The sequence below is a fragment of the Mustelus asterias genome, chromosome 5 (assembly GCF_964213995.1).
Source record: "Mustelus asterias chromosome 5, sMusAst1.hap1.1, whole genome shotgun sequence".
NCBI lineage: Eukaryota > Metazoa > Chordata > Chondrichthyes > Carcharhiniformes > Triakidae > Mustelus > Mustelus asterias.
This window is the reverse complement of record NC_135805.1, coordinates 116,357,287-116,382,018: the sequence shown is the minus strand read 5'-3', so window position 1 is coordinate 116,382,018 and position 24,732 is coordinate 116,357,287. Positions and strand designations below refer to the sequence as shown.

Sequence of the window (24,732 nt, the reverse complement as noted above, 5' to 3'; positions counted from 1 at the left end):
GAACTCCGATCATTTCAGGCGTGATAAGCCCCGCCCACAGCACGAATGGGACCCACAATTTTTTTTTTTAAGGCGGAGTGCGTATGGGGGCGCCTGAAAGCAGATTTCCAAGTCGGATGTGAATTGCGCCCAGATTCAGGACTTCAAAAAGAACAAAGAACAAAGAACAATACAGCACAGGAACAGGCCCTTCGGCCCTCCAAGCCCACGCCGCTCCCTGGTCCAAACTAGACCATTCTTTTGTATCCCTCCATTCCCACTCCGTTCATATGGCTATCTAGCTAAGTCTTAAACGTTCCCAGTCTGTCCGCCTCCACCACCTTGCCTGGCAGCGCATTCCTGGCCTCCACCACCCTCTGTGTAAAATATGTCCTTCTGATATCCGTGTTAAACCTCCCCCCCTTCACCTTGAACCTATGACCCCTCGTGAACGTCACCACCGACCTGGGGAAAAGCTTCCCACCGTTCACCCTATCTATGCCTTTCATAATTTTATACACCTCTATTAAGTCTCCCCTCATCCTCCGTCTTTCCAGGGAGAACAACCCCAGTTTACCCAATCTCTCCTCATAACTAAGCCCCTCCATACCAGGCAATATTCTGGTAAACCTCCTCTGTACTCTCTCCAAAGCCTCCACGTCCTTCTGGTAGTGTGGCGACCAGAACTGGACGCAGTATTCCAAATGCGGCCGAACCAACGTCTATACATCTGCAACATCAGACCCCAACTTTTATACTCTGTGCCCCGTCCTATAAAGGCAAGCATGCCATATGCCTTCTTCACCACCTTCTCCACCTGTGACGTCACCTTCAAGGATCTGTGGACTTGCACACCCAGGTCCCTCTGCGTATCTACACCCTTTATGGTTCTGCCATTTATCGTATAGCTCCTCCCTACATTATTTCTACCAAAATGCATCACTTTGCATTTATCAGGATTGAACTCCATCTGCCATTTCTTTGCCCAAATTTCCAGCCTATCTATATCCTTCTGTAGCTTCTGACAATGCTCCTCACTATCTGCAAGTCCTGCCAATTTTGTGTCGTCCACAAACTTACTGATCACCCCAGTTACACCTTCTTCCAGATCATTTATATAAATCACAAACAGCAGAGGTCCCTTAGAATGAAAATGGTAAAATCAGGCCCCAAGGTTCCTAAAAGCAGGAATGAGGTTGAATATTCTTGTGATGAGTGGTTCACCAACTTAACTGTGGAGGCCGAGACGTTGAGCGTCTTCAAGACAGAAATTGATAAATTCTTGATTTCTCGAGGAATTAAGGGCTATGGGGAGAGAGCGGGTAAATGGAGTTGAAATCAACCATGATTGAATGGTGGAGTGGACTCGATGGGCCGAATGGCCTTACTTCCGCTCCTATGTCTTATGGTCTTATGGTCTTAACACGCTAAAGCTTCCCCTCCATCTATATGATCCAGGTCAGGAATGTGACAGAATACTCTCCACTCCGTTGGAGGGCTGCACTTGCTCAGTAATATCCAAGCCGGAGTAGATCTCTTGATCAGTGTCCATGACATTGGGAATTGTACAGCAAGGTTTCACAATGCGGAAGCCTCAGGTCACAACAATGATTTATTGAAGGATAGATAAACTATGTACGGCCAAACTCAATACAGATACATGTCCAGTTCCATGACTCCTGGGCTCACACTGTAGTTTCCCTCCTACCAGGACCCATGATAAGTAATGGTTCATGTGCTTCCTCTTGAGAGGCCCCAAGAGGCTCATGTGAGCCATGAACACTCACCCCTTAAAGAGGTCAAGGAGCCATGCTACCACACTAGACTCAAAACTGAACCTTGTATCATTGATGTGTGAGCAACAGTGTGCACAATTTACAGAATTCATTGCAGCAACTTTGTGAGGACACTCCATTCCTTTCAAATCCCTACTACCTAGGGCAAGAGTATTAACGTGAGGACACCATAATTCATCATCTTGACTTGGAGATATGATGCCACTCCTTCACCATCACCAGATTAATATCCCAAAATTTAGAATGTTGCAGTATTTCAAAGAAAAATCGCATCATTATCATTGGCTCAGGACAGGATTATAGTTCACTTGATCACTGGGGTTGTGTTGCGTCGGGATGGGGTGTTGAGTCGGACTGGGAGAGAGGTGGGTCAGGGGGTGATGTGGGGGATCCACTGGGGGATCGCGGTTGGGTCTGGGTGTTTAAATAGTTACTTTGGAGTTGGAAGTGATTTTTTCTTTCTAACCCTTTCAGAGTAACTATCAGGGTAAAACTGGCAGAACCATCTGAAGTTAACAATTTAAATTGCTTTGTCCGATGGTTCCCAGCCAGCGCAATTACCCAGAGGAAGTTAGTACTTCTGAGCAATTGCTGGGTAAACCCTTAACATGGGAATCTCTGAGAAGGATTCCCCAGCATATCTTTGGGGCTATGCCCCAAATGCAAAGCTGAGAAACCAGGAACTTATGGGTCAATAGGTCACTTAGTTATTAGACTAAATCCCAAGTCTGATCTCAGTTGGCGTGAGAGATTGGACTTTTCAATTATGGGCCGCGCCCCTGAGTGACGGAAGATAAATGTATCAGCCAAATTTCTCATTTCTAATCGCTTTGCATGATTCAACCTGGAAAGTGCAATGGGTATGAATAAAGCAAGAAGAAGACTCTGTCATCATCATTGTGGATCTTCGATGAAGTTGTACTTGGAGTGGATTGATGAAAATTGCTGGAGGCAAAGCTTCCTCAAGTCTCTAAGCCTGTTAAATACAATATTTACATCATCCTAGATCTCCTCACTGAAGTCTTTGCCTGCATCCCTGGTTTATAAAGATAAGCTTTGTAATAGGCATTAGCAATCTCCCCGACCTTGTTCTCAGCTCTCTTGGAGGATGTGTAGGTTTCAAGCTCTCCATGTTCTCTCTCAAGCTCAATAGAGTAATATGTGAACCATCAGAGATGACCTACTTTCGTCTTGGTGGTTGGTCAGTTCCACCAATTCTTGGCTTGATTCGGGTCTTCCACATCACGAAGCAGTCTGATAAAGGTAAGGTTTACCCAATAGGTTTTCTTCACTCTTTCTTTGAGTTTGGTTGACAATTTTTCCATGCTGCCCGTGTCCCGTAGTCTTGCTGCTTTTTCTAGGTGCTGGGCTCATGGTGATCTTTTCTTCATTTTATCCACTTTCAACATCTCTAATCATTGTTGTGGGTCTCAGACGAGGCTGTCCTTGGTCAGAATTGATAGAGACTGCTGGAGGTAAGGCTGTTAGTAAATTACCTCCTATTGAACATTTTGCTAACTATGTACAGTGCAAGGCTTATCCTGAGGCTTAACATCGAACTATCAGCATACTCCACTGTCCTGTGATCGTACATGATGTGACTGTCAATATACATATACAACATTAACCCTTTACACCTCATGATAAGCTGATTGCTGTCTACATGCAAACAGTGTAATTCTTAAACCTTATATATAAAGAATAGCCACATCTCAGTATCTCTGAATGCTCTTACAGAATTGGATTTCAAAACAGTTTTAACTGATTTTCCTGGATCAAACAGGTATAACAACAAACGTTGGAATTCATTCACTTTTTCCATTGAAAACATGCTATCAGTGATGAAGAGGTTGAGCAATTTTGTAACTTTACCGTTCATGATTACATTGCCTGTTGGCAATGAATCTTTGCAATGATCTAGCAGAATGCAGTGGCCAGGTTGCACATATTCTTCAAGATATGTGTGGACAGAAAAGCATGTGTTTAGGAACATAGGACTTAGGACAAGAGACCGTTCAGCCCTTTGAGACTACTCCACCGTTCAATAAGATCATGACTAATCTGGTTGTGGTCACAACTCTATTTTGTCATCTAACCTTCATGACCCTCGACTCTCCTTTCCATCAAAAATATATCTAACTCAGCCTTGAATAAATTCAGTAACTCAGCCTCCATTGTTTTCTGCAGAAGACAATTCCACATACTAACAACCCTCTGAGAGAAAATAATTCTCCTCGTCTCCATCTTGAACAGTAGACCTCTTATTCTTAAACTGTGTCCCTGGTTCTCATCTCTTTCTCATAAATGGAAAGCTCCTCCCAGTACCTACCCTTTCAAATCCCCTCAGGAACTTACATGTTACAATAAGACCACTTCTCATTATTTCCAGACTCCAATGGAAATGGGCCTAACCTGTTCAACCTTTCTTCATCAAATAAGTCCTAATCCCAGGAATGTGTCAAATGAATATTCTCTGAACTGCTTCTAACACAATTATATCTTTTTTTTCAAATATGTTAAGCAAACTGTACACAGTATTCCAAACGTGATACCACCAAGGCTACAGCTACAGTAAAATGTTCCAAATTTTATATTCCATTCCTTTTGCATTAATAAATATCAACATTCCATTTGCCTCCCTAATCGCTTGCTGTACCTGCATACCAAGTTTTTGTGATTCATGTACCAGGACACATAAATCACTCTATGCAACAGGTTCTGTAATCTCTCTCCAATTAAAAAGCATACTATTTTGTAATACTCAGGGTGAGATTTTCCAGACCCTCTGCAGCGTGATTTCTGGCAGCAGAGGCAGCTCTCCATTGGCTGCTGGCAGGATCTTCCAGTCCCGCCAATGTGTACGCCATTCTGCATGGCTCATCCATCTGGCTGCCAGGAAACCTGTCACAGGGCAGAGCGGAAGATTCCATTGGCAGGAAGGGCTCGGAAATCCCACCTGTGAGTATACAATAAAATTTACACGACATTGAACAAAAATATTACCGATGCGTTCCTGGACTACAACTGGGCCGGTGGACTCTGATGGTTGGCTCAAGCCGAACTTGTTAGCAGCATAAACACGGAATTCATAGGATTTTCCTTCCGCCAAGTCAAATATAGCAAAACGTGGGGATCTTGCTGCAATCTCTTGATTGACCCTTTGCCAAGAAGCGCTGCCAGCCATGGTCTGAAAGAGGAAGCAGAACTTTATTGCAGAAAGTCTCTGGTTAATCACTGACAGTAATACATTACTGACAAGAGTTTTTGACTTGCTGTTTCTGCCAGTTTTGTATTGGTGGCAGTTCAGAGAAGATTCACCAGGTGAGTTTCTGGGTTGAAGAAATTGATTTATAGGGAATGTTGAGCATCTTGGGCCTGTGTACATTGATGGTTGAAAGAATGAGAGGTGATCTTATTGAAACATATATAATTTTGAAGGAGCTTGACAGGGTAGGTGCTGATAATTCTAGATTCAACAACTAAGGGAACACAGTTTAAGAATAAGGGCGCCCTCATTTAAGAAGGAGATGAGGGAGAATTTCTTCTCTCAGAGGATCTTGAATTTTTGGAATTCTCTACTCCAGAGAGCTGTGGAGAATCAGTCAGTGAACCTATTCAAGGTTAGGTTAGACAGATTTTTGATGTACAAAGGAGTCAAGGGTTATGGGAAACCAACAGACAAATGGAACTGGGTCATAATCAAATCAGCCATGATCTTACTTTTTTAAAATGTTATTTCTTTCTTAGAGTTACAAAGTGTAATTACTTCAATCAGGCCATTGAGGTTGGCCTATTGGAATATGAAGTCCTGATTAAGGAGTTGTTAATTTGATTTCATTTATTTGGTTGGGCACAAAAAGCGCTCCCTGATTAAGGAGTCAATTGATGGGCCAATCAGGGAGTGGTTTCCTTATATTTAACCAGGAGTGTCAGTTCCTCAGAGGACTCCTGAAGGTAGACTGCTGACTGATAGCATGTTGTTGGAATGGTAACTAAAGGGATTTTGGTGAAGGGATTTCTGCCTCCGAAGACTTATTACACAAAACCAATGCACAGATGGATGGGGCAAGTCCCTTATCTATCCCCATGATCTTATTGAATGATGGGGCACTTTTGTAGGGCCAAGTGGCCTATTCCTGCTCCTATTTCTTATTTTGCTATGTTCCTGCTTGCCCCAGCTCCTCATTAGGGTAAGTTAGAAAGAAATCAGCTGCTTCACAGCTCCAGGGTCCCGGGTTCGATTCCCGGCTCGGGTCACTGTCTGTGTGGAGTTTGCACGTTCTCCTCGTGTCTGCGTGGGTTTCCTCCGGGTGCTCTGGTTTCCTCCCACAGTCCAAAGATGTGCGGGTTAGGTTGATTGGCCAGGTTAAAAATTGCCCCTTAGAATCCTAAAATGCGTAGGTTAGAGGGATTAGCGGGTAAAAAATATGTGGGGGTAGGGCCTGGGTGGGATTGTGGTCGGTGCAGACTCGATGGGCCGAATGGCCTCCTTCTGCACTGTAGGGTTTCTATTTCTATGATTTCATATGGTAGCCTCTAGCGATCCCTTTTAAGGATGTAAAAACCTAAGTGGCTTATGTCCAATACATCTCTGCTCAGGGCTAATGAGCCGCAGGGAGAGGTCCGAAAACAAGTGTTAGGCCTTTTAACATATAAAGGCAACAATAACCTGTATTTATGTTGCACCTTTAATGAAGGCCAACGTAATGAAGGTGCTTCACAGGAGTGCTATCAAACCAATTTGATATTGAGCCACATAAGAAGATATTAAGACAAATGACCATAAACTTTGATTAGAAGTAGATTTTAAGGAGTGTCTAGAGAGAGAGAGGTAAAGAGGTAAAGAAGTTTAGGGAGAGAATTACAGATCTTGGGCCATGAACAGCTGAAGGTATGGTTACCAAAGGTGGAGCGATTAATATTGTGGATGCTGAAGAGACCACAATTAGAAAGGTGTGGATGTCTCAGAGGGTTTTAGGGTTGGAGGAGATTACAGAGATAAGGAGGATTGAGACAATTAAGAAATTTGAAGCTGAGCATGAGAAGTTTAAAATTGAGGTTGACTGGGAGCCAATGTAAGCTAGTGAGCCCAGGAGTGATGGGGTTTGTGTATGAACAGCAAAGCTTTGGATGAGCTCAAGTTTACAGAGGATAGAATGTGGGAGGCCAATAAAGAGTGCATTGGAATCCTCAAGTCTGGAGGCAATAAAGGTACGAATGACTGTTTACTAGTTGATGAGCTGAGGTGGAACACATTCAAGTGATGCAATGGAGGAGAACCTAAGCAATTTTTGTAATGACATGGATATGTAATCGAAAATCCATCTTGGGGTCAAATTTGACAGTAAGAAGTCTCACAACACCAGGTTAAAGTCCAACAGATTTATTTGGTAGCAAATACCATAAGCTTTCGGAGTGCTGCCCCTTCGTCAGATGGAGTGAAAATCTGTTCTCCAACAGTGCACAGAGACACAGAAATCAAGTTACAGAATACTAATTAGAATGCAAATCTCTAGAGCCAGCCAGGTCTTAAAGGTACAGATAATGTGGGTGGAGGGAACATTAAACACAGGTTAAAGAGATGTGTATTGTCTCCAGACAGAACAGCTAGTAAGATTCTGCAAGATCAGGGGGAATTGGCTCCACATCAAATTTGACACCAGGGTTGCAAACAATTTGGTTCACTGTCAGATAACTGCCTGTTTTAAGTAGCTGGGGATTTCTGAATATCGCCCAGTGTCACCGAACCTGCTTCAGGCACCCTTGGAGCATGGGAAACAACACTAGGTTTGGTTTGGCAGCATCCATGGAGAAGGAACAGATTTAAAGTTTGAGGTTAGTAACCTTTCATCTGTTACTCCTGCCATAGACGCAGCCATCTTATTTCCAACATTTTCTTATTTAATTTATATTTCCCCCTATTCTTTGAACATAGAACATTACAGCGCAGTACAGGCCCTTCGGCCCTCGATGTTGCGCCGACCAGTGAAAACAATCTAAAGCCCCTCTAATCTACACTATTCCAATATCATCCATATGTTTATCCAATGACCATTTAAATCCCCTTAATGTTGGCAAGTCCACTACTGCTGCAGGCAGGGCATTCCACGCCCTTACCACTCTGAGTGAAGAACCTACCTCTGCCATCTGTCCTATATCTATCACCCCTCAATTTAAAGCTATGTCCCCTCGTGCTAGCTATCACCATCCGAGGAAAAAGGCTCTCACTATCCACCCTATCTAATCCTCTGAACATCTTGTATGCCTCTATTAAGTCACCTCTTAACCTTCTTCTTCTCTCACGAAAACAACCTCAAGTCCCTCAGCCTTTCCTCATAAGACCTTCCCACCATACCAGGCAACATCCTAGTAAATCTCCTCTGCACCCTTTCCAATGCATCCACATCCTTCCTATAATGCGGCGACCAGAACTGTACGCAATACTCCAAGTGCGGCCACACCAGTGTTTTGTGCAGCTGCAACATGACCTCCTGGCTCCGAAATTCAATCCCTCTACCAATAAAAGCGAACACTCCGTACGCCTTCTTAACAACCCTATCAACCTGGGTGCCAACTTTCAGGGATCTATGCACATGGACACCGAGATCTCTCTGTTCATCCACACTACCAAGTACCTTACCATTAGCCCAGTACTCTGTATTCCTGTTACTCCTTCCAAATTGAATCACCTCACACTTTTCCGCATTGAGCTCCATTTGCCACCTCCCAGCCCAGCACTGAAGCTTATCTATGTCCCTTGTAACCTGCAACAACCTTCCGCACTGTCCACAACTCCACCGACTTTAGTGTCATCCGCAAATTTACTAACCCATCCTTCTACGCCCTCATCCAGGTCATTTATAAAAATGACAAACAGCAGTGGCCCCAAAACAGATCCTTGCGGTACACCACTAGTAACTCCAGGATGAACATTTCCCATCAACCACCACCCTCTGTCTTCTTACAGCTAGCCAATTCCTGATCCAAACTGCTAAATCACCCTCAATCCCATGCCTCCGTATCTTCTGCAATAGCTTACCGTGGGGAACCTTATCAAACGCTTTACTGAAATCCATATACACCACATCAACTGCTTTACCCTCATCCACCTCTTTGGTCAGCTTCTCAAAGAAATCAATAAGGTTTGTGAGGCACGACCTACCCTTCACAAAACCGTATTGACTATCCCTAATCAAATTGTTCCTTTCTAGATGATTATAAATCCTATCTCTTATAATCCTTTCCAAAACTTTGCCCACAACAGAAGTAAGGCTCACTGGTCTATAATTATGGTTGTCTCTACTTCCCTTCTTGAACAAGGGAACAACATTTGCTATCCTCCAGTCTTCTGGCACTATTCCTGTAGACAATGACGACCTAAAGATCAAAGCCAAAGGCAATCTCCTCCCTAGCCTCCCAGAGAATCCTGGGATAAATCCCATCCGGCCCAGGGGACTTATCTATTTTCACACTTTCCAGAATTGCTAACACCTCCTCCTTATTAACCTCAATCCCGTCTCGTCCAATAGCCTGTATCTCAGTATTCTCCTCGACAACATTGTCTTTTTCCTGCGTGAATACTGATGAAAAATATTCATTTAGCACCTCTCCTATCTCTCCAGGCTCCATGCACAACTTCCCACTACTGTCCTTGACTGGCCCTAATCTTACCCTAGTCATTCTTTTATTCCTGACATACCTATAGAAAGCTTTAGGGTTTTCCTTGATCCTACCTGCCAAAGACTTCTCATGTCCCCTCCTGGCTCTTCTTAACTCTCTCTTTAGGTCCTTCCTGGCTAACTTGTAACTCTCAAGCGCCCTAACTGAGCCTTCACATCTCATCTTTACAAGAGATTCAACTTCTTTAGTAAATCACGGTTCCCTCACTCGACCATTTCCTCCCTGCCTGACAGGTACATACTTATCAAGGACACCCAGTAGCTGTTCCTTGAACAGCTCCACATTTCAATTGTGTCCATCCCCTGCAGTTTCCTTCCCCAACCTATGCATCCTAAATCTCTCCTAATTGCATCATAATTTCCTTTCCCCCATCTATAACTCTTGCCCTTTGGTATATACCTATTCCTTTCCATCGCTAAAGTAAACGTAACCGAATTGTAGTCACTATCACCAAAGTGCTCCCCTACCTCCAAATCTAACACCTGGTCTGGTTCATTACCCAGTACCAAATCCAATGTGGCCTCGCCTCTTGTTGACCCATCTACATACTGTGTCAGGAAATCCTCCTGCACACATTGGACAAAAACTGACCCATCTAAAGTACTCGAACTATAGCTTTTCCAGTCAATATTTGCAAAGTTAAAGTCCCCCATAACAACTACCCTGTTACTTTCACTCCTATCCAGAATCATCTTTGCAATCCTTTCCTCTACATCTCTGGAACTTTTTGGAGGCCTATAAAAAACTCCCAACAGGGTGACCTCTCCTTTCCTGCTTCTAACCTCAGCCCATACTTCCTCAGTAGACGAGACCTCATCAAACGTCCTTTCCCAGGCATTCCCAGGGCAGTATCACCAACACAGACTGATTGAGTCGAGTGGCCTGTTTCTGTCTTATATATTCTATGGAATTCTATATCAAATTGAGGACAGGGGCTGCAGTCATTACAAAGCAGTAGTGACAGGAAAATAGTTACACTAAGGCAAAAATTGAACCATTCTGTGTTTATTCTTTGGACACAGAATAAGGGGAAAGCTCCAATTATCCAGCGCCCACAGTAAATTGCCTTTGCGCTGGATAATTGGAGCTTTCCCCTTATTCTGTGTCCAAAGAATAAACACAGAATGGTTCAATTTTTGCCTTAGTATAACTATTTTCCTGTCACTACTGCTTTGTAATGACTGCAGCCCCTGTCCTCAATTTGATATAGAATTCCATAGAATAGAAAAGACAGAAACAGGCCACTCGACTCAATCAGTCTGTGTTGGTGATACTGCCCTTGAGCTTTCATCCAACTTTCCTCATTGAACCATCAAGCTAATCTACAAAACTCACTTTGGATAAATATTCTACACTCAAATTATACATTAACAAGTTGGATGTTATTTTAATTGACTGTGATATTTAAATTTGGCAAAGCAGGAGCGATATTATGACAAAGTTTAAAAAAATAAATTGGTACAAAATCTTTAGACTAGGCACAATCAAATACTTTATACCTTTTCAATGTAATACGTCAATGGTGCTCTGCCACGTGGCTCAGGTGGATCCCAGCTGAGTACAATGTAATTCTTGCTGGTCTCAGCTACATGCACATTTGTGGGTATCCCTGGAGGTTTCACATCCCCTATGGAATAGAAATAAAAAGCAAATGGATTCCTGCTACTTGAGTTTTGATCCCTATACTAAATGTAGGTCACATATAGGTCATAACACTATCTGAAAAGCAGCACAAAAGCATACGCATCATGCAGGTCCCAGACTCAATCTGTGGTTGTTGTTACTGGCCTAGCAGTAGACTTGAACAATTAAACTACAAAGGAAAATATCCACCGTATGCCCCCAATTCTTGATTGCTATTTAATGACGAGGGCTGGATATGTATGCCTGGGAAGTGCAGTTGAGGGCAGAATCTTTCTTTCTCTTTACCATTGTTTACCCTCTCTCGTGTGAAGGGGGAGATAGTGGTGTAGTGGTTTTGTCACTGGATTAGTAATCCTGAGGCCCTGGCTAATGCTCTAGGGATATGGGTTCAAATCCCACCACAGCAGCTCAAATTTAATTCGTAAATCTGGAATTGAGAGCTAGCCTCAGTAATAGTGACCATCAATTGTTAGTCATGGAGTTTTAGACACAGGAAGGGGCCCTTCAGTCCATCATGTCTGCAGCATCCATCAAGCACCTATCTATTCTAATCCCATTTTTCCAGCACTTGGTCTCTGGTCTTGTACGCTATGTAAAAATCCATCTGGTTCCCCTTTAGGGAAGGCAATCTGCCATCCTTACCTGCTCTGGCCTTTGTGTGACTCCAGACCCAGAGCAATGTAGTTGACTCTTAATTGCTCTCCAATATAAATATATATTTGCTTCATAACTTTTAACAAAACCAAGGCAGAATGCTTGATGATAAAATTGTTGTCGGATACAGTGTAGCGATATGAGCAAAGAAATTAGCCGAAGAGCGCAGTATGTGTTTATGCATGTAACTCTTCCGAAGCTCTTAACTCCGGATTAAACATCTTGAGCAAATCATACAGGAAGCAGATGTTTGGCATTTTAAACAGCTTGCTATAAGAGCTACACAGGAAGCTATTCCGGCAAAGGTATTTGTAATGGAAGATAGTTGACTGTCTAAAGCAATAATATCCTTAGACAATGGAACAGGACCTAATAAGATTACATCCCTTTTGTTGTGCCTGTCCACCGACTCAATGAGCCAAAAATCAGAGATCTAAAAATCACAAGCTAAAATTTGATGACTTAAATGAATCGCTTACATCTGCTTTCCACAGCTAGTTTTCCCTGAAACAGGTTCTGAGCCTGAAGCCAGTGACTACAGTTTTAGGGGCACCAGTCAGCATCATGCATGGCTGACCAGAAGTCTCTCCCACTCCGACTTGACATAAGAGTACTGGAAGGATTTGCAGGTTGATAATCAACCTGTTTGGCCATGTTATTAATGCACTCTCTCATGGCCATCATATACTAGAGTAGGACTCAGGCCTGGAGCTTCTGGCTCAGAGGTAGGGATGCCACCCAATGTACCACAAGGCATCCATCCATTTACCTTTAACCTAGGGTTAAGCTCACTGGTGATACATTGAATAAACCTTGGACTTACATTGGAGTTCCAATGTATTGTATAAAGAAAGTTGACAGACTGACTTCTTCCTATGCCAAATATTATTAGCCTGAAAATGACCGTGAATTATATAAATGTATAAACAAATGTTGGGGTAAATTTTGACTTTGCACGAATGTTAGTGAGTTGACAACCCATTTTACATCTCCAACCTTTTCTTTCTCTTCACTTCAATGCAAGTAAAAATTGTTATATACAAAACCTATTCCAATGTGCTCCCATTAAGTTCCCCCTTCCACATCACTTTCACTGAGACTTTGATTCATTTAGAATGAAAAGATTAACATCCCTTACTTTGGTAAACACACGTTTATCTGACAATAATACAATAGTATTTTCTGTAATCTCCAGGTTCTAATAGCTGCAGTAAATAATGTATAGAATTGAATCTACCTTCCAAGTCATCTTGGCTTACAACGATGTGTCTGCTTTCATCAAAATAGAAAGCTGAAGAAAGAAGTAACACAAATACGTTATACAGTTTAGAATTTTTTTAAACTCTGAAAATCACGGTAATAAGTGACATATAAACCAAAATATTTCAACGCAATGCTAATCATTTTCTTGGTGTTCTCTTCTTAAAAAGGTATCGAAGTATTTTGGGTGTCCCAGTCAGGTGGATGTGCTGAGAGAATGCATTCTGAGACAGGACATTTCAACTCAGGTTGAGCTGACACTCCCTGATCACAGTCAGGCATCAAAATCAACACCGCATACTGATGAGCGGGATTGACGGGGGCAACCCAGACTGAAGCAATAAGATCACTGAGAATATGAGAACACAGATGGAAAGGTAAAGCACAATTCAGAACCACTAAATTCAACCAGAGTCATTATAAGAACATTTGAAATAAAAATGAAGTAATCCAAGCCGTAAATTAAACTGTTTGTTAAAGGGTACAGTATTCAGTTTTTTAATGTGATGAAACTGTGCAGCTTCCGCACGTATCATGCCATTCTAATAGGGAGACATAGGGTTGTACTTCCCTCCATTAAACTGTCCAAAAATAAAAGTAGTACAGCAGGGAAGAAGGCCTGGTGTCCATTTTCCATCTCTCAGGGCATCCTAATAAATTCTCGTTCCTCCCTCACCACTTTCCCTCCCTGATGCTCCCCAAGTTGGGGGCTCAGCTGCTCGATTGCCCCACCATGTTAGAATGACAGAGGAAGCTGGGCCAAAAGAAAACTGGCCAATTTTCCTCTGCCAGCATTAGAATAGGGGCAGAGGTGCATAATGGGGCCAAGGTAGGAAGCCTGTCGATAGCTCTGTTCAAGGATTGAACAGAAGCTACCTACTCCCATTCTACCTATCCCCCCCCCCCCCCCCCCCCCCCCCCGCCCCCCCACAACCTCTCTTCTGGTCCCACACATGGGCCAGGATTTTCCAGATTAACAATCGTGGGTCCCACCACAGGGGATGTGGTGGGCCAGTCAAAAGTCTATTCACTTTCAGCAGGAGTGAACAAACCTGGCAGCGGGCAGGGCCAGAAAATCCTGCCCAAGGTGTGGAAGAGACATTGAAAATTTTTAGTTCACTTTAAAGAGAAACATTTCAGCTCCCTTTAATGCAGATGTCTCCTCTTTCTCTGGGGATACAGCAGGTATCCCATTGCACGGAATCTTCTGCTCTTGCTCATAGCAAGCTTGGAGGTGGGAAGCACATATACTTGGCATACCCAAACCCTGCTGTCTTCCCGACTCTACCTGAATTAAGTTCTGGGTGGAAAGGCCCATGGTCAACTTTCCTGCCCTGCCATCAATTGAAGCCCTTAAGTAGCAGATTAAGAACTTCTTCATTACAAATGAATTTTGATAATTGTCACTGTTTCACCATTAGCCTTTATTAAATGTACAACATTCTCAGGTAATATCTCCATGCGGCTTAATAAATTAACAATTTCAGCCCTCGTATAATGGGAGCACCGGAACAGCATTCTAACTGTGTACAGTCAGTGGTCAATAAAGACATTCTTTCGCACTGTGGTACTGCTTGTTGCAGACCTGACTACCAAACACAGTGTGTTTTTTAAGAAACGAGTAAGATGGCTCCATTTCCCAATAGATAAAGGACTCTTTCTATTAGTCTGTAACATTCTTCATTTATAGCTGCAAATCACGAGAAGTGATTTGCCAAGAAATTGTGAAAATGGCAATAAAAGTCTTGATTTCTTTGCAGGGGATGTTCAGTCACGTCAGTGCAAGAGTCGCTAGCATCATGTTTTACTGCCTTCCTTTACATTCATACATTCCGATAATGGGGTCAGAAACAAAATATTGCAAATACTTCTCTCTGCTGTAATCATCACCATGCCAACCTGGAATCTTACTGCCAACAAATAAAGAACAAACAAAGAACAATACAGCACAGGAACAGGCCCTTTGGCCCTCCAAGCCCGTGCCGCTCCCTGGTCCAAACTAGACCATTCTTTTGTATCCTTCCATTCCCACTCCGTTCATGTGGCTATCTAGATAAGTCTTAAACGTTCCCAGTCTGTCCGCCTCCACCACCTTGCCTGGCAGCGCATTCCAGGCCCCCACCACCCTCTGTGTAAAATACGTCCTTCTGATATCCGTGTTAAACCTCCCCCCCCCCTCACCTTTAACCTATGACCCCTCGTGAACGTCACCACCGACCTGGGAAAAAGCTTCCCACCGTTCACCCTACCTATGCCTTTCATAATTTTATACACCTCTATTAGGTCACCCCTCATCCTCCGTCTTTCCAGTGAGAACAACCCCAGTTTACCCAATCTCTCCTCATAACTAAGCGCTTCCATATCAGGCAACATCCTGGTAAACCTCCTCTGCACTCTCTCCAAAGCCTCCACGTCCTTCTGGTAGTATGGCGACCAGAACTGGGCGCAGTATTCCAAATGCGGCCGAACCAACGTTCTATACAACTGCAACAACAGACCCCAACTTTTTATACTCTATGCCCCGTCCTATAAATGCAAGCATACCATATGCCTTATTCACTACCTTCTTCACCTGTGACGTCACCTTCAAGGATCTGTGGACTTGCACACCCAGGTCCCTCTGCGTATCTACACCCTTTATGGTTCTGCCATTTATCGTATAGCTCCCCCTATGTTAGTTCTACCAAAATGCATCACTTCGTATTTATCTGGATTGAACTCCATCTGCCATTTATTTGCCCAAATTTCCAGCCTATCTATATCCTTCTGTAGCCTCTGACAATGTTCCTCACTATCTGCAAGTCCAGCCATTTTCGTGTCGTCCGCAAACTTACTGATCACCCCAGTTATACCACCTTCCAGATCGTTTATATAAATCACAAACAGCAGAGGTCCCAATACAGAACTCTGCAGAACACCACTAGTCACAGGCATCCAGCCGGAAAAAGACCCTTCCACGACCACCCTCTGTCTTCTGTAACCAAGTCAGTTCTCCACCCATCTAGCCACCTCCCCCTTTATCCCATGAGATCCAACCTTTTGCACCAACCTACCATGAGGGACTTTGTCAAACGCTTTACTAAAGTCCATATAGACGACATCCACGGCCCTTCCCTCGTCAACCATTCTAGTCACTTCTTCAAAAAACTCCACCAGGTTAGTGAGGCATGACCTCCCTCTCACAAAAACATGCTGACTATCGTTAATGAGTTTATTCCTTTCTAAATGCGCATATATCCTATCTCTAAAAATCCTCTCCAACAACTTCCCCACCACGGACGTCAAGCTCACCGGCCTATAATTTCCCGGGTTATCTTTCCTACCCTTCTTAAATAACGGGACCACATTAGCTATCCTCCAATCCTCTGGGACCTCACCTGTGTCCAGTGACGAGACAAAGATTTGCGTCAGAGGCCCAGCGATTTCATCTCTCGTCTCCCTGAGCAGCCTTGGATAGATTCCATCAGGCCCTGGGGATTTGTCAGTCTTTATATTCCCTAAAAAACCTAACACTTCCTCCCTTGTAATGGAGATTTTCTCTAACGGGTCAACACTTGTCAACACATTTATAAAGTTTTATAAATGCAATTTTCTTCAAACTAGTACTCATTGAAGTACCCCCATTTTCTACACTTTAAAAATGAATGTAGCTTGGAATGATTCGAATGACAAGTTATTTGCATGTGTATGGCAATAACTTTATTTTTAATAATTGGTTGGGTTTTCCTCCCTTTTTAATCTCACAAATGAAACTCAAACGGGAAGAGATATTGTGCCATGTTTGGCAGTTGCCCTCTGCTGCCTCACCCATACATCCTAACCCAGGAAACTAACCCAGAAGACTACCAGTAGTTGAACAACCCTTCAGAAGAGCTGATAATCCAACAAACAGCCCTGAATATAGACCAACAAAGCACTGAAAGTGAAGTAGGGCATGGAATTATCCTAATTTAGACTGTGGGTATATCCAATGTTGCATCATTTGTCTTGATAGACAAAAGTGAACAATATTTCTTCCTGGGAACAAATTATGTAAGCAATTACCTGGCGGCACGGTAGCACAGTGGTTAGCACTGCTGCTTCACAGCTCCAGGGTCCCGGGTTCGATTCCCGGCTCGGGTCACTGTCTGTGTGGAGTTTGCACATTCTCCTCGTGTCTGCGTGGGTTTCCTCCGGGTGCTCCGGTTTCCTCCCACAGTCCAAAGATGTGCGGGTTAGGTTGATTGGCCAGGTTAAAAATTGCCCCTTAGACTTCTGAGATGCGTAGGTTAGAGGGATTAGCGGGTAAATATGTGGGGGTAGGGCCTGGGTGGGATTGTGGTCGGTGCAGACTCGATGGGCCAAATGGCCTCCTTCTGCACTGTAGGGTTTCTATGATTCTATAGTGCCTATGAATGTAAGATACTCACTTTGCAGCCTAGCCAAGTCAGCAGGGTCAAGGGCTGTCGCCGCATCTGTGGCTCTGGAAGGTCTGCTGATACCACACTTGTTCACTGCTCGCACACGGAAAATATAGGAACGTCCTTCAAACAAGCCAGTCACGGGATACTTGCAAATTTTAACTGGGGTGTCATTGCACTGGGCCCAATTGTCAGTTCCAGCTTCACACCTTCAAAAAGAATGGTAACGCTCATACAATTCTGTGTGGAGCACAGACTTGACAGTAAACCGCTGAGGCAAATCCAGAATGCTAGGATGCAATTTCTTCTTAAGCTGACTAAATACTAAATGTGCCTATATTTTCTTGTGCTGCCATCTTAATTTTAAAAACTATTTACGAGCACAAAAACTGCAGAACTGTTGAATTTCTTTGGCTGGTGACCAGCGAAGTTGTACTAATTTGTCGACATTACCTGACTGACCATCCCTTACTCCCACTCTTCCCCCTCCCGTACAACATACATTCAACTTTGCCAATGTGTGGTGGTATTGAACACAGGAGAAGCAACGCTCAGCACTAAGGAACTCCTAATCTGGGACACATGCAATTGGAAGGGGCTGAGTTGCCATTTCTGTGGAGGGGGATTTGGATGGAGGACTCACTCTTGGTTTGGATTATGTGTCTCCTAACACCATTGAAAACTAGAGCATTATGGGTGGTTTCAGAACAGGCCATACTCTCATCCAAATAGTTATAGGATGCAAGGAAAACTTATAAAGAATTGAGGAAACTGAGGGCGCATATAGAGAGTGATTCTCCCAGTGCTCTAGCAGTGCAGCGGGCCAGGAGACATAAGCAGAGGAAATTGGCGTGGAGGTGCTTTAAATATTTAAATTCAAATTTCAATGTCATTAGAGGGCCTGGGACTGAAGTCTCCGCTAGCCTCTCCCCACTGCCCGGAATTTTCACTCCAGCGGGTTTTACAACAGCTCCCCACTAATGGGTGCCAATGCCCAGGGGGCACTGGCCCCCGCCACCTGACCCTTTGGAGGGCCCCGATTGCACCCCCCCCCCCCCCCTTCACTTCAGCGGGGTCAGGCCGCTCATTCCCCGAAAGTGGGGAGCTACTGTAATCCTCGCTGGAGTGAACCACTCTGGCGGGGAGAGGGGGGGGGTAGAGATGCTAGCGGGCCTGGAGATTTCAGTCCTGAGCCTGCTAATCTCATTTAAATGAAATTCAAATGAATATGGAAATGATTTCCGCGCCTCCCCACCGATTTCCAGAGCAGAGCTGATGCTGTCGGAAATCCGGCGCTGGGAGATGCTATCGTAGCGGGAACGCATGCACGAACCCCACGAATCGGCGGGAATCTCCCAGCCCGTTGCACTAACAGGGAACCATTAATATCACAGATATTTAAAATGTTGCTTATTATTCACTGCCTGTATAAATCTATAAGAAGCTTTCCAACTGCAGAAATGGAGGCTAGCACAGTGTGAACTTCATTGGGAAATTACCAGACTGCTTGAACAGGATTATATTTAATAGATGGACTTTTCTCCAGTTCCTGCTGAAGCACGCATGAATATATTTGTGTCATCGGTTATATCTTCAATATACAGAAAAAAAACGAAAGGTTGAGAGACGACCTGCATCCAAATCTCCAGCAATGTCATTTTTTCCTTCCAGCCAACTTTATTAAGCTGAATCTATTCATAAAAGCCTATTTTCCCACCCTCTCTGTGACAAAAGGCTGAGGTTAGATGAGTTTAATTCATTAGCTCAGGTAAGGGAGTATCCCAAATGGAAAAAGTGATCATGAGCTCATGAGGTGAATCTCCTGTGGAATTAATGAATGCTAACTAAATCACACTGTGCTTGACAACTTTGACATGACAGCATTAACTGGACGTCATCCTACTGCCAACATAACTGACATTTACTATGGAAATCATACCGGTCAACAAAATATCCAATCACAGGACTTTCTTTGATTACATTTGGAGGTTTCCAGGTTAGGATGACATAATCCTTGTTAGCATCATGAAATGTGACATCCATTGGGGCTCCTGGAGCTCCTACAACTGGAGCATCTGCATCTACAAGGAGAAAGAGGACATAGAATAAGGAAAGGAAATGAGCCCATCAACTTGCACACTTTTTCTTTGTGAAGCCAGGATGAATTGCAACAAAAATAGCTCGCAAGCAAGTCTGGAAAATATCCCTTCAGAGAATGGACAATTGACACTGTAATGCAGTCTGCAGAAAGAGGGTGCTCTTCTGGGCCTGGGCTTGGGATCTATTGTTGGATTGGAGCAGAAGAAGCAAAGTCACATATGCCTGACCTGTGCTGGGCTGATCCAGGGCCCGTGAAAATGTGCTCCATTCCGCAGCACTGATCACTTGATAAGCAGAACAATTTTCCAAACAATCATTTAAAACAGAAAAGAACATTCATTTTAAACACTAAAAGTTAGTTTGCTCACTTGAGGAGTAGAATTTCTCTCAGGGGGATCTTCTAATATGGGAGGAAATTTGCAGAAACTTTGTAAAAATACACAAATATGCCATTTTGACAGGGATTCTGCAGAGCTTACACAGAAAATCATGATCAGGAGCAGGCGGAGGCCCCTTGATCCTGCTCTGCCATTCATGGCTGATCTGATTTGTGACCTGAACTCCACATTCCTGGACAATGGCACCAAAGTTACAGCAAATGATTTGGAGAACCCATGCAGAAATGAATGGTGTCAATCTAAAGCAACTACTTTTGACACAGCACCCAACTACAACAGAAGGTGCCCTTTCAATTCACTCAGTTTGATCCATCTTTAAAACCTGGTACCTCTTGAAATGGACACTTTAGAAACTTTCAAGCGGTTATTGGATAGGCGCATAGAGCACACCAGAATGATAGGGAGTGGGATAGCTTGATCTTGGTTTCGGACAAAGCTCGGCACAACATCGAGGGCTGAAGGGCCTGTACTGTGCTGTACTGTTCTATGTTCTATGTATCATGAATTAAGCCAAGCTGTTGCCATTTCCAAGAAGTAACCTGGTTGTAATATATGTACTTCCTGTGGCAAAATATCCTTTGTAACCTCAGGTGTTGCCCATGTAAGACTTAAACTTTAAGAACACTTCAAGCATCTGCCTGCGTGCTGAACTAAATCTTGGCATATGGACACAGGACTGCAAGCTTTATCCTTAGAACTGTGGCATTTGCCTTCGTAGCATTGGCAAATCAATGGAGGTCAGTACACCAGGTGAGTGGACAGATGGTGGTTTCCAGGAGGAGCAGAGGTGTGGGTCCCACCAGTGAGTCTCAGGTTAGGCTTGGGGCCTGGACTTCCAAAGTCACGCAACATGTTTTGTTTTTACATGTGCATATCACCCTTCTTGCTCAAAGGCTGAAAAGAACAAACCTGCTTTTCGGCTGGGTGGAGTATCCTGTATAAACCCATCTCCCCTACTGATGAATGGCTGTGGGGCAGGCAGGTGGGTGTCCCCTAAATGTTTCTGGTGCCCATCTACACTCTGTAAATAATGTGCTCTCTCACCAATACCACAAACTCTAACGCGCATGATTCCTAACCCAACCAAGAATTATAGCCGACTGTCTCTAACTATTCAACAAGTACTTTGAGGGGAATGTGGACATTAAAGCTTGAAAGAAAGAACTGAATAATATCTACTAACTTAATGAAATGTCAAAGCGAAATCAATGCAGTTTGCACACATTGTGCAAATCCAGCAAGCATGTTAGTGGCCTTCAATCCATTAGTAAAGTAGATAACTGTCTCATGCAATTCAAACAGGTATATTGAAATCAGGGAACTTTGAACTGGGTTGGGTAATACTACTTCCTGGGGGAAATGGCGGTATGGGGGTGTTGGGCGGGTGTGTGTGGAGAAACAGCAGTTGCGTGATATCATCAAGCTCAGCATCTGCCTTCCATTTTGACGAAAGTTAATACATAATCAGGGACTACAAAGTGAGGAGAAGAGAAAATTATCTACTATTTGTAGGCAACCAATAAAACACTCTGTGCAGAGGAGGTTGAGCAAAAGACTGAATTCTGTACCTCTGACAAATACATATGCACTGTGCTGTGAAATTCCACCTCTTGTTATCAAGCGTAATGTATACAGGCCTTCATCGTCTTTATTCAGATGAGGTAGTGTCAAAGTAGCAGTGCAGTCATTGTAGAGCATTGCAGCCCACTTGGACTTCTTTATCTCAACATCTGGAGAAACAAAATGTTTCATGAATCAGGCATGTTACAGAGTTTTGACAATTACAAGGAAAACATCCTAGATAATTAAGTTCTAGCACTTATGATGTCATTAATACAGCTCAGAACAAAAACCCTGTACTTTGTAAACAAACTGGTTCATTTCATCTGATTACACAATGCTCCTTAATGATCGCAAAGTAAGTTTTCCTCTCTGTATAGGTAAGTGTTCAGGATGCTGGCCATGCTCTCCTGTGCCCCATTTATCCAGACGGCACAGTGGTTAGCACTGCTGCCTCACAGCATCAAGGACCCAGCCTTGGGTCACTATCTGTGTGGAGCCTGCATGTTCTCCCTGTGTTTGCGTGGGTTTCCTCCCACACACCAAAGATGTGCAGGTTAGGTGAATTAGCCATGCTAAATTGTCCCTTAGTGTCTCAAGGTGTGTAAGTTAGGGGGATTAGTGGAGTAAATACATTGGGTTATGGGGATAGGCCCTGGGTAAGATGCTCTTTCGGAGAGTCGGTACAGACTCGATGGGCCAAATGGCCTCCTTCTGCACCATAGGGATTCTATGATACTCCCCATTTTTCAGCAAAGATTATTTCAGAATGCATGTTGTGTTTGGATTTGATTTTCAAGTTGCCACTTGGACAGAAGACTGGTGTTGCAGTTGGTGATCTGTTCTAGCTGAGCTGAAATTCAGACACTTTGATAACTGTTTTCTGGCTGATTGGAAAACACAGTAAGAAGTCTAACAACACCAGGTTAAAGTCCAACAGGTTTATTTGGTAGCAAAAGCCACTAGCTTTCGGAACAGGCTGTCCCTTCGTCAGGTGGGTGGGAAAGGGACAGCCTGTTCCGAAAGCTAGTGGCTTGTGCTACCAAATAAACCTGTTGGACTTTAACCTGGTGTTGGTAGACATCTTACTGTGTTTACCCCAGTCCAACGCCGGCATCTCCACATCATGATTGGAAAACACCAGTTTTGCCGCCGGACATGCAGAGGTTGAAAATCCACCCCTGCTGTTCCTGGCAATCATGGCGTGAGTCCACAGGGCAAAGGGCAGAGGTCAACGGGCTGAGCACGTGCATTCCTCTTCATAATGTATGGTGCTGGAAGAAAATATTTCAATGAATCATCGTCTTCGCAGCTGCTTGTGAATCTTCTGACAGAAGAAAACACTTTCAAACATGGATTTCTCCTCATCTCTGCTGTGCTGTTAAGAGACGCAGCCCTCAGTAAATTCACCACAGGGTCTTTCCTCAGAGAAGGGAAGGCAACAAGCTCACAACTCTCATGCACTCCCACGCACTAGTGACAAGTGACACTAGAACTGAAACATCTGATTATAAAGAAAATGGATAAAGTAAAATATTGCAATCACCCCTCAGATCTGGACTATGGACAGGTTTCATCTGGGAATTAGCCCTTCCAAGTGCCAGTAATGTAAAGGTTTAGGAGCTAAGGAGGATGTCCTATGTTTGCCATTTTCAGCTAGATCAAAAGCATGATCTTTAAGTCTGGTTTGTGATTATCCTGCAGGCAGCGGCTCAACACAGAAATCAAAAAGAAATAATCTGATCATCAGTATTATTTTTCAAACATTCCCAGAAGAAACTTTACGTTAAAAAATACTTGTCACCTCAGCTGTAAAACACAATTGAATCCTGAGCTCCATGCAAGCAACCGAAAGGATGCAGCAATTCAGCATCTAACCAGCAGAGGTCAGGGCCCGGACACAAAGGACACCCACTTATTCTGTTCTATTAAGGCAGTATAAATGAAGATTTCTGCCACCAGAATTTATGCCTGGTTGGTTTAATGTACAAGTCCCCACCAAGTATTTCTATCCCATACTTCAACTTGGAAAGAATGTACTGTCTCAGTTCACCTCGCTGTAACATTTTGAGTCTGTGAAGGAATGTTAATATAGTTACACGTCAGGATGATGTGTGAGTTGGAGGTGATGAAGTTCCCATGCATCAGCTGCGTTTGTCCTTACAGGTGGTAAAGTTCAGAGGCTTTGAAGGTGCTTTCAAAGGAGCCTTGGTGAATGGATGGCACACACTGTTGCCACTATGCACCAGTGGGTCGAGGAGGTGAATGTTTAAAGTGGTTGATAGCGTGCCAATCAAGCAGCCTGTTTTCTCTAGCTTGGTGTCGAGCTTCGTGTGTGCGGTTAGAACTGCACTCATCCAATCGTATGAACATACAAACATGCAAATTAGGTACAGAAGTGGGCCACTCGGCCCCTTGAGCCTGCGCCACCATTCAATAAGGTCATGGTTGACTTAATTGTAATTTGGGGACATAGGTTTAAGTTGTGAGGGGCAAGTTTTAAATGAGATGTACGAGGCAATGTTTTTTACACAGAAGGTGGTGAATTCCTGGAACTCTCATTCGGGAGAAGTAATGGAAGCAGATACAATAGTAACTTTTAAGAGGCGTCTTGACAAATACTTGAATAGGATCGGAATAAAGGGATGTGGTCCCCGGAAGAGTAGGGGGTTTTAGTTCAGTTGGGCCGCATGGAGGGCCAAAGGGCCTGTTCCAATGCTGTAATTTTCTTTGTTCTTTGTTCTTAATCTCAACTCCACATTCCTGGCTACCCCTGATCACCTTTAAGCCCATTGCTTCCCAAGAATCTGTCTACCTCTGCCTTAAAGATATTCAGAGACTCGACATCAACCAGCTTTTGAAGAAGAGCATTCCAAAGTCTCACAACCCTCTGAGAGAAAACCTTTTTCCTCATTTCTGTCTTAAATGTGTGATCCCTAGTTTTAGATTCCCCCACAAGAGGAAACATCCTTCCTACATCCACCCTGTCAAGACGTCAGGATCTTATCTGTTACAATCAAGACACCTTTCACTCTTCTAAATTAGATACAAGCCTAGTCTGTCCAGCCTTTCCTCATAAAACAACCTGCCCATTCAGTCTGGTAAACCTTTGGTTCCAACATATTTACATCTTTCCTTAAGTAAGATCAGAACTGTACATAGTAGTCTAGATGTGGTCTCACTAATGTTCTGCATAACCTCCTGTTGGAATTTTTTTTCTTGTTGGGATATATCAATTCTGTATATTCTGAAATATCCCCT

At 43.6% G+C, this 24,732-nt stretch overlaps 1 protein-coding gene across 1 annotated transcript in view; it reads right to left on the bottom strand.

Moving 5' to 3' along the window:
• Positions 1 to 24,732, bottom strand: part of myom2b (myomesin 2b) — a 119,084-nt gene that overhangs the window by 47,405 nt on the left and 46,947 nt on the right. Inside the window, exons 11-16 of the mRNA XM_078213233.1 lie at positions 21,480 to 21,641; positions 19,353 to 19,494; positions 17,423 to 17,622; positions 12,991 to 13,044; positions 10,955 to 11,082; positions 4,779 to 4,962 (exon numbers count right to left, since the gene is read on the bottom strand). Coding sequence (XP_078069359.1) covers positions 4,779 to 4,962; positions 10,955 to 11,082; positions 12,991 to 13,044; positions 17,423 to 17,622; positions 19,353 to 19,494; positions 21,480 to 21,641 — 870 coding nt within the window. The remainder of the gene's footprint in view (positions 1 to 4,778; positions 4,963 to 10,954; positions 11,083 to 12,990; positions 13,045 to 17,422; positions 17,623 to 19,352; positions 19,495 to 21,479; positions 21,642 to 24,732) is intronic.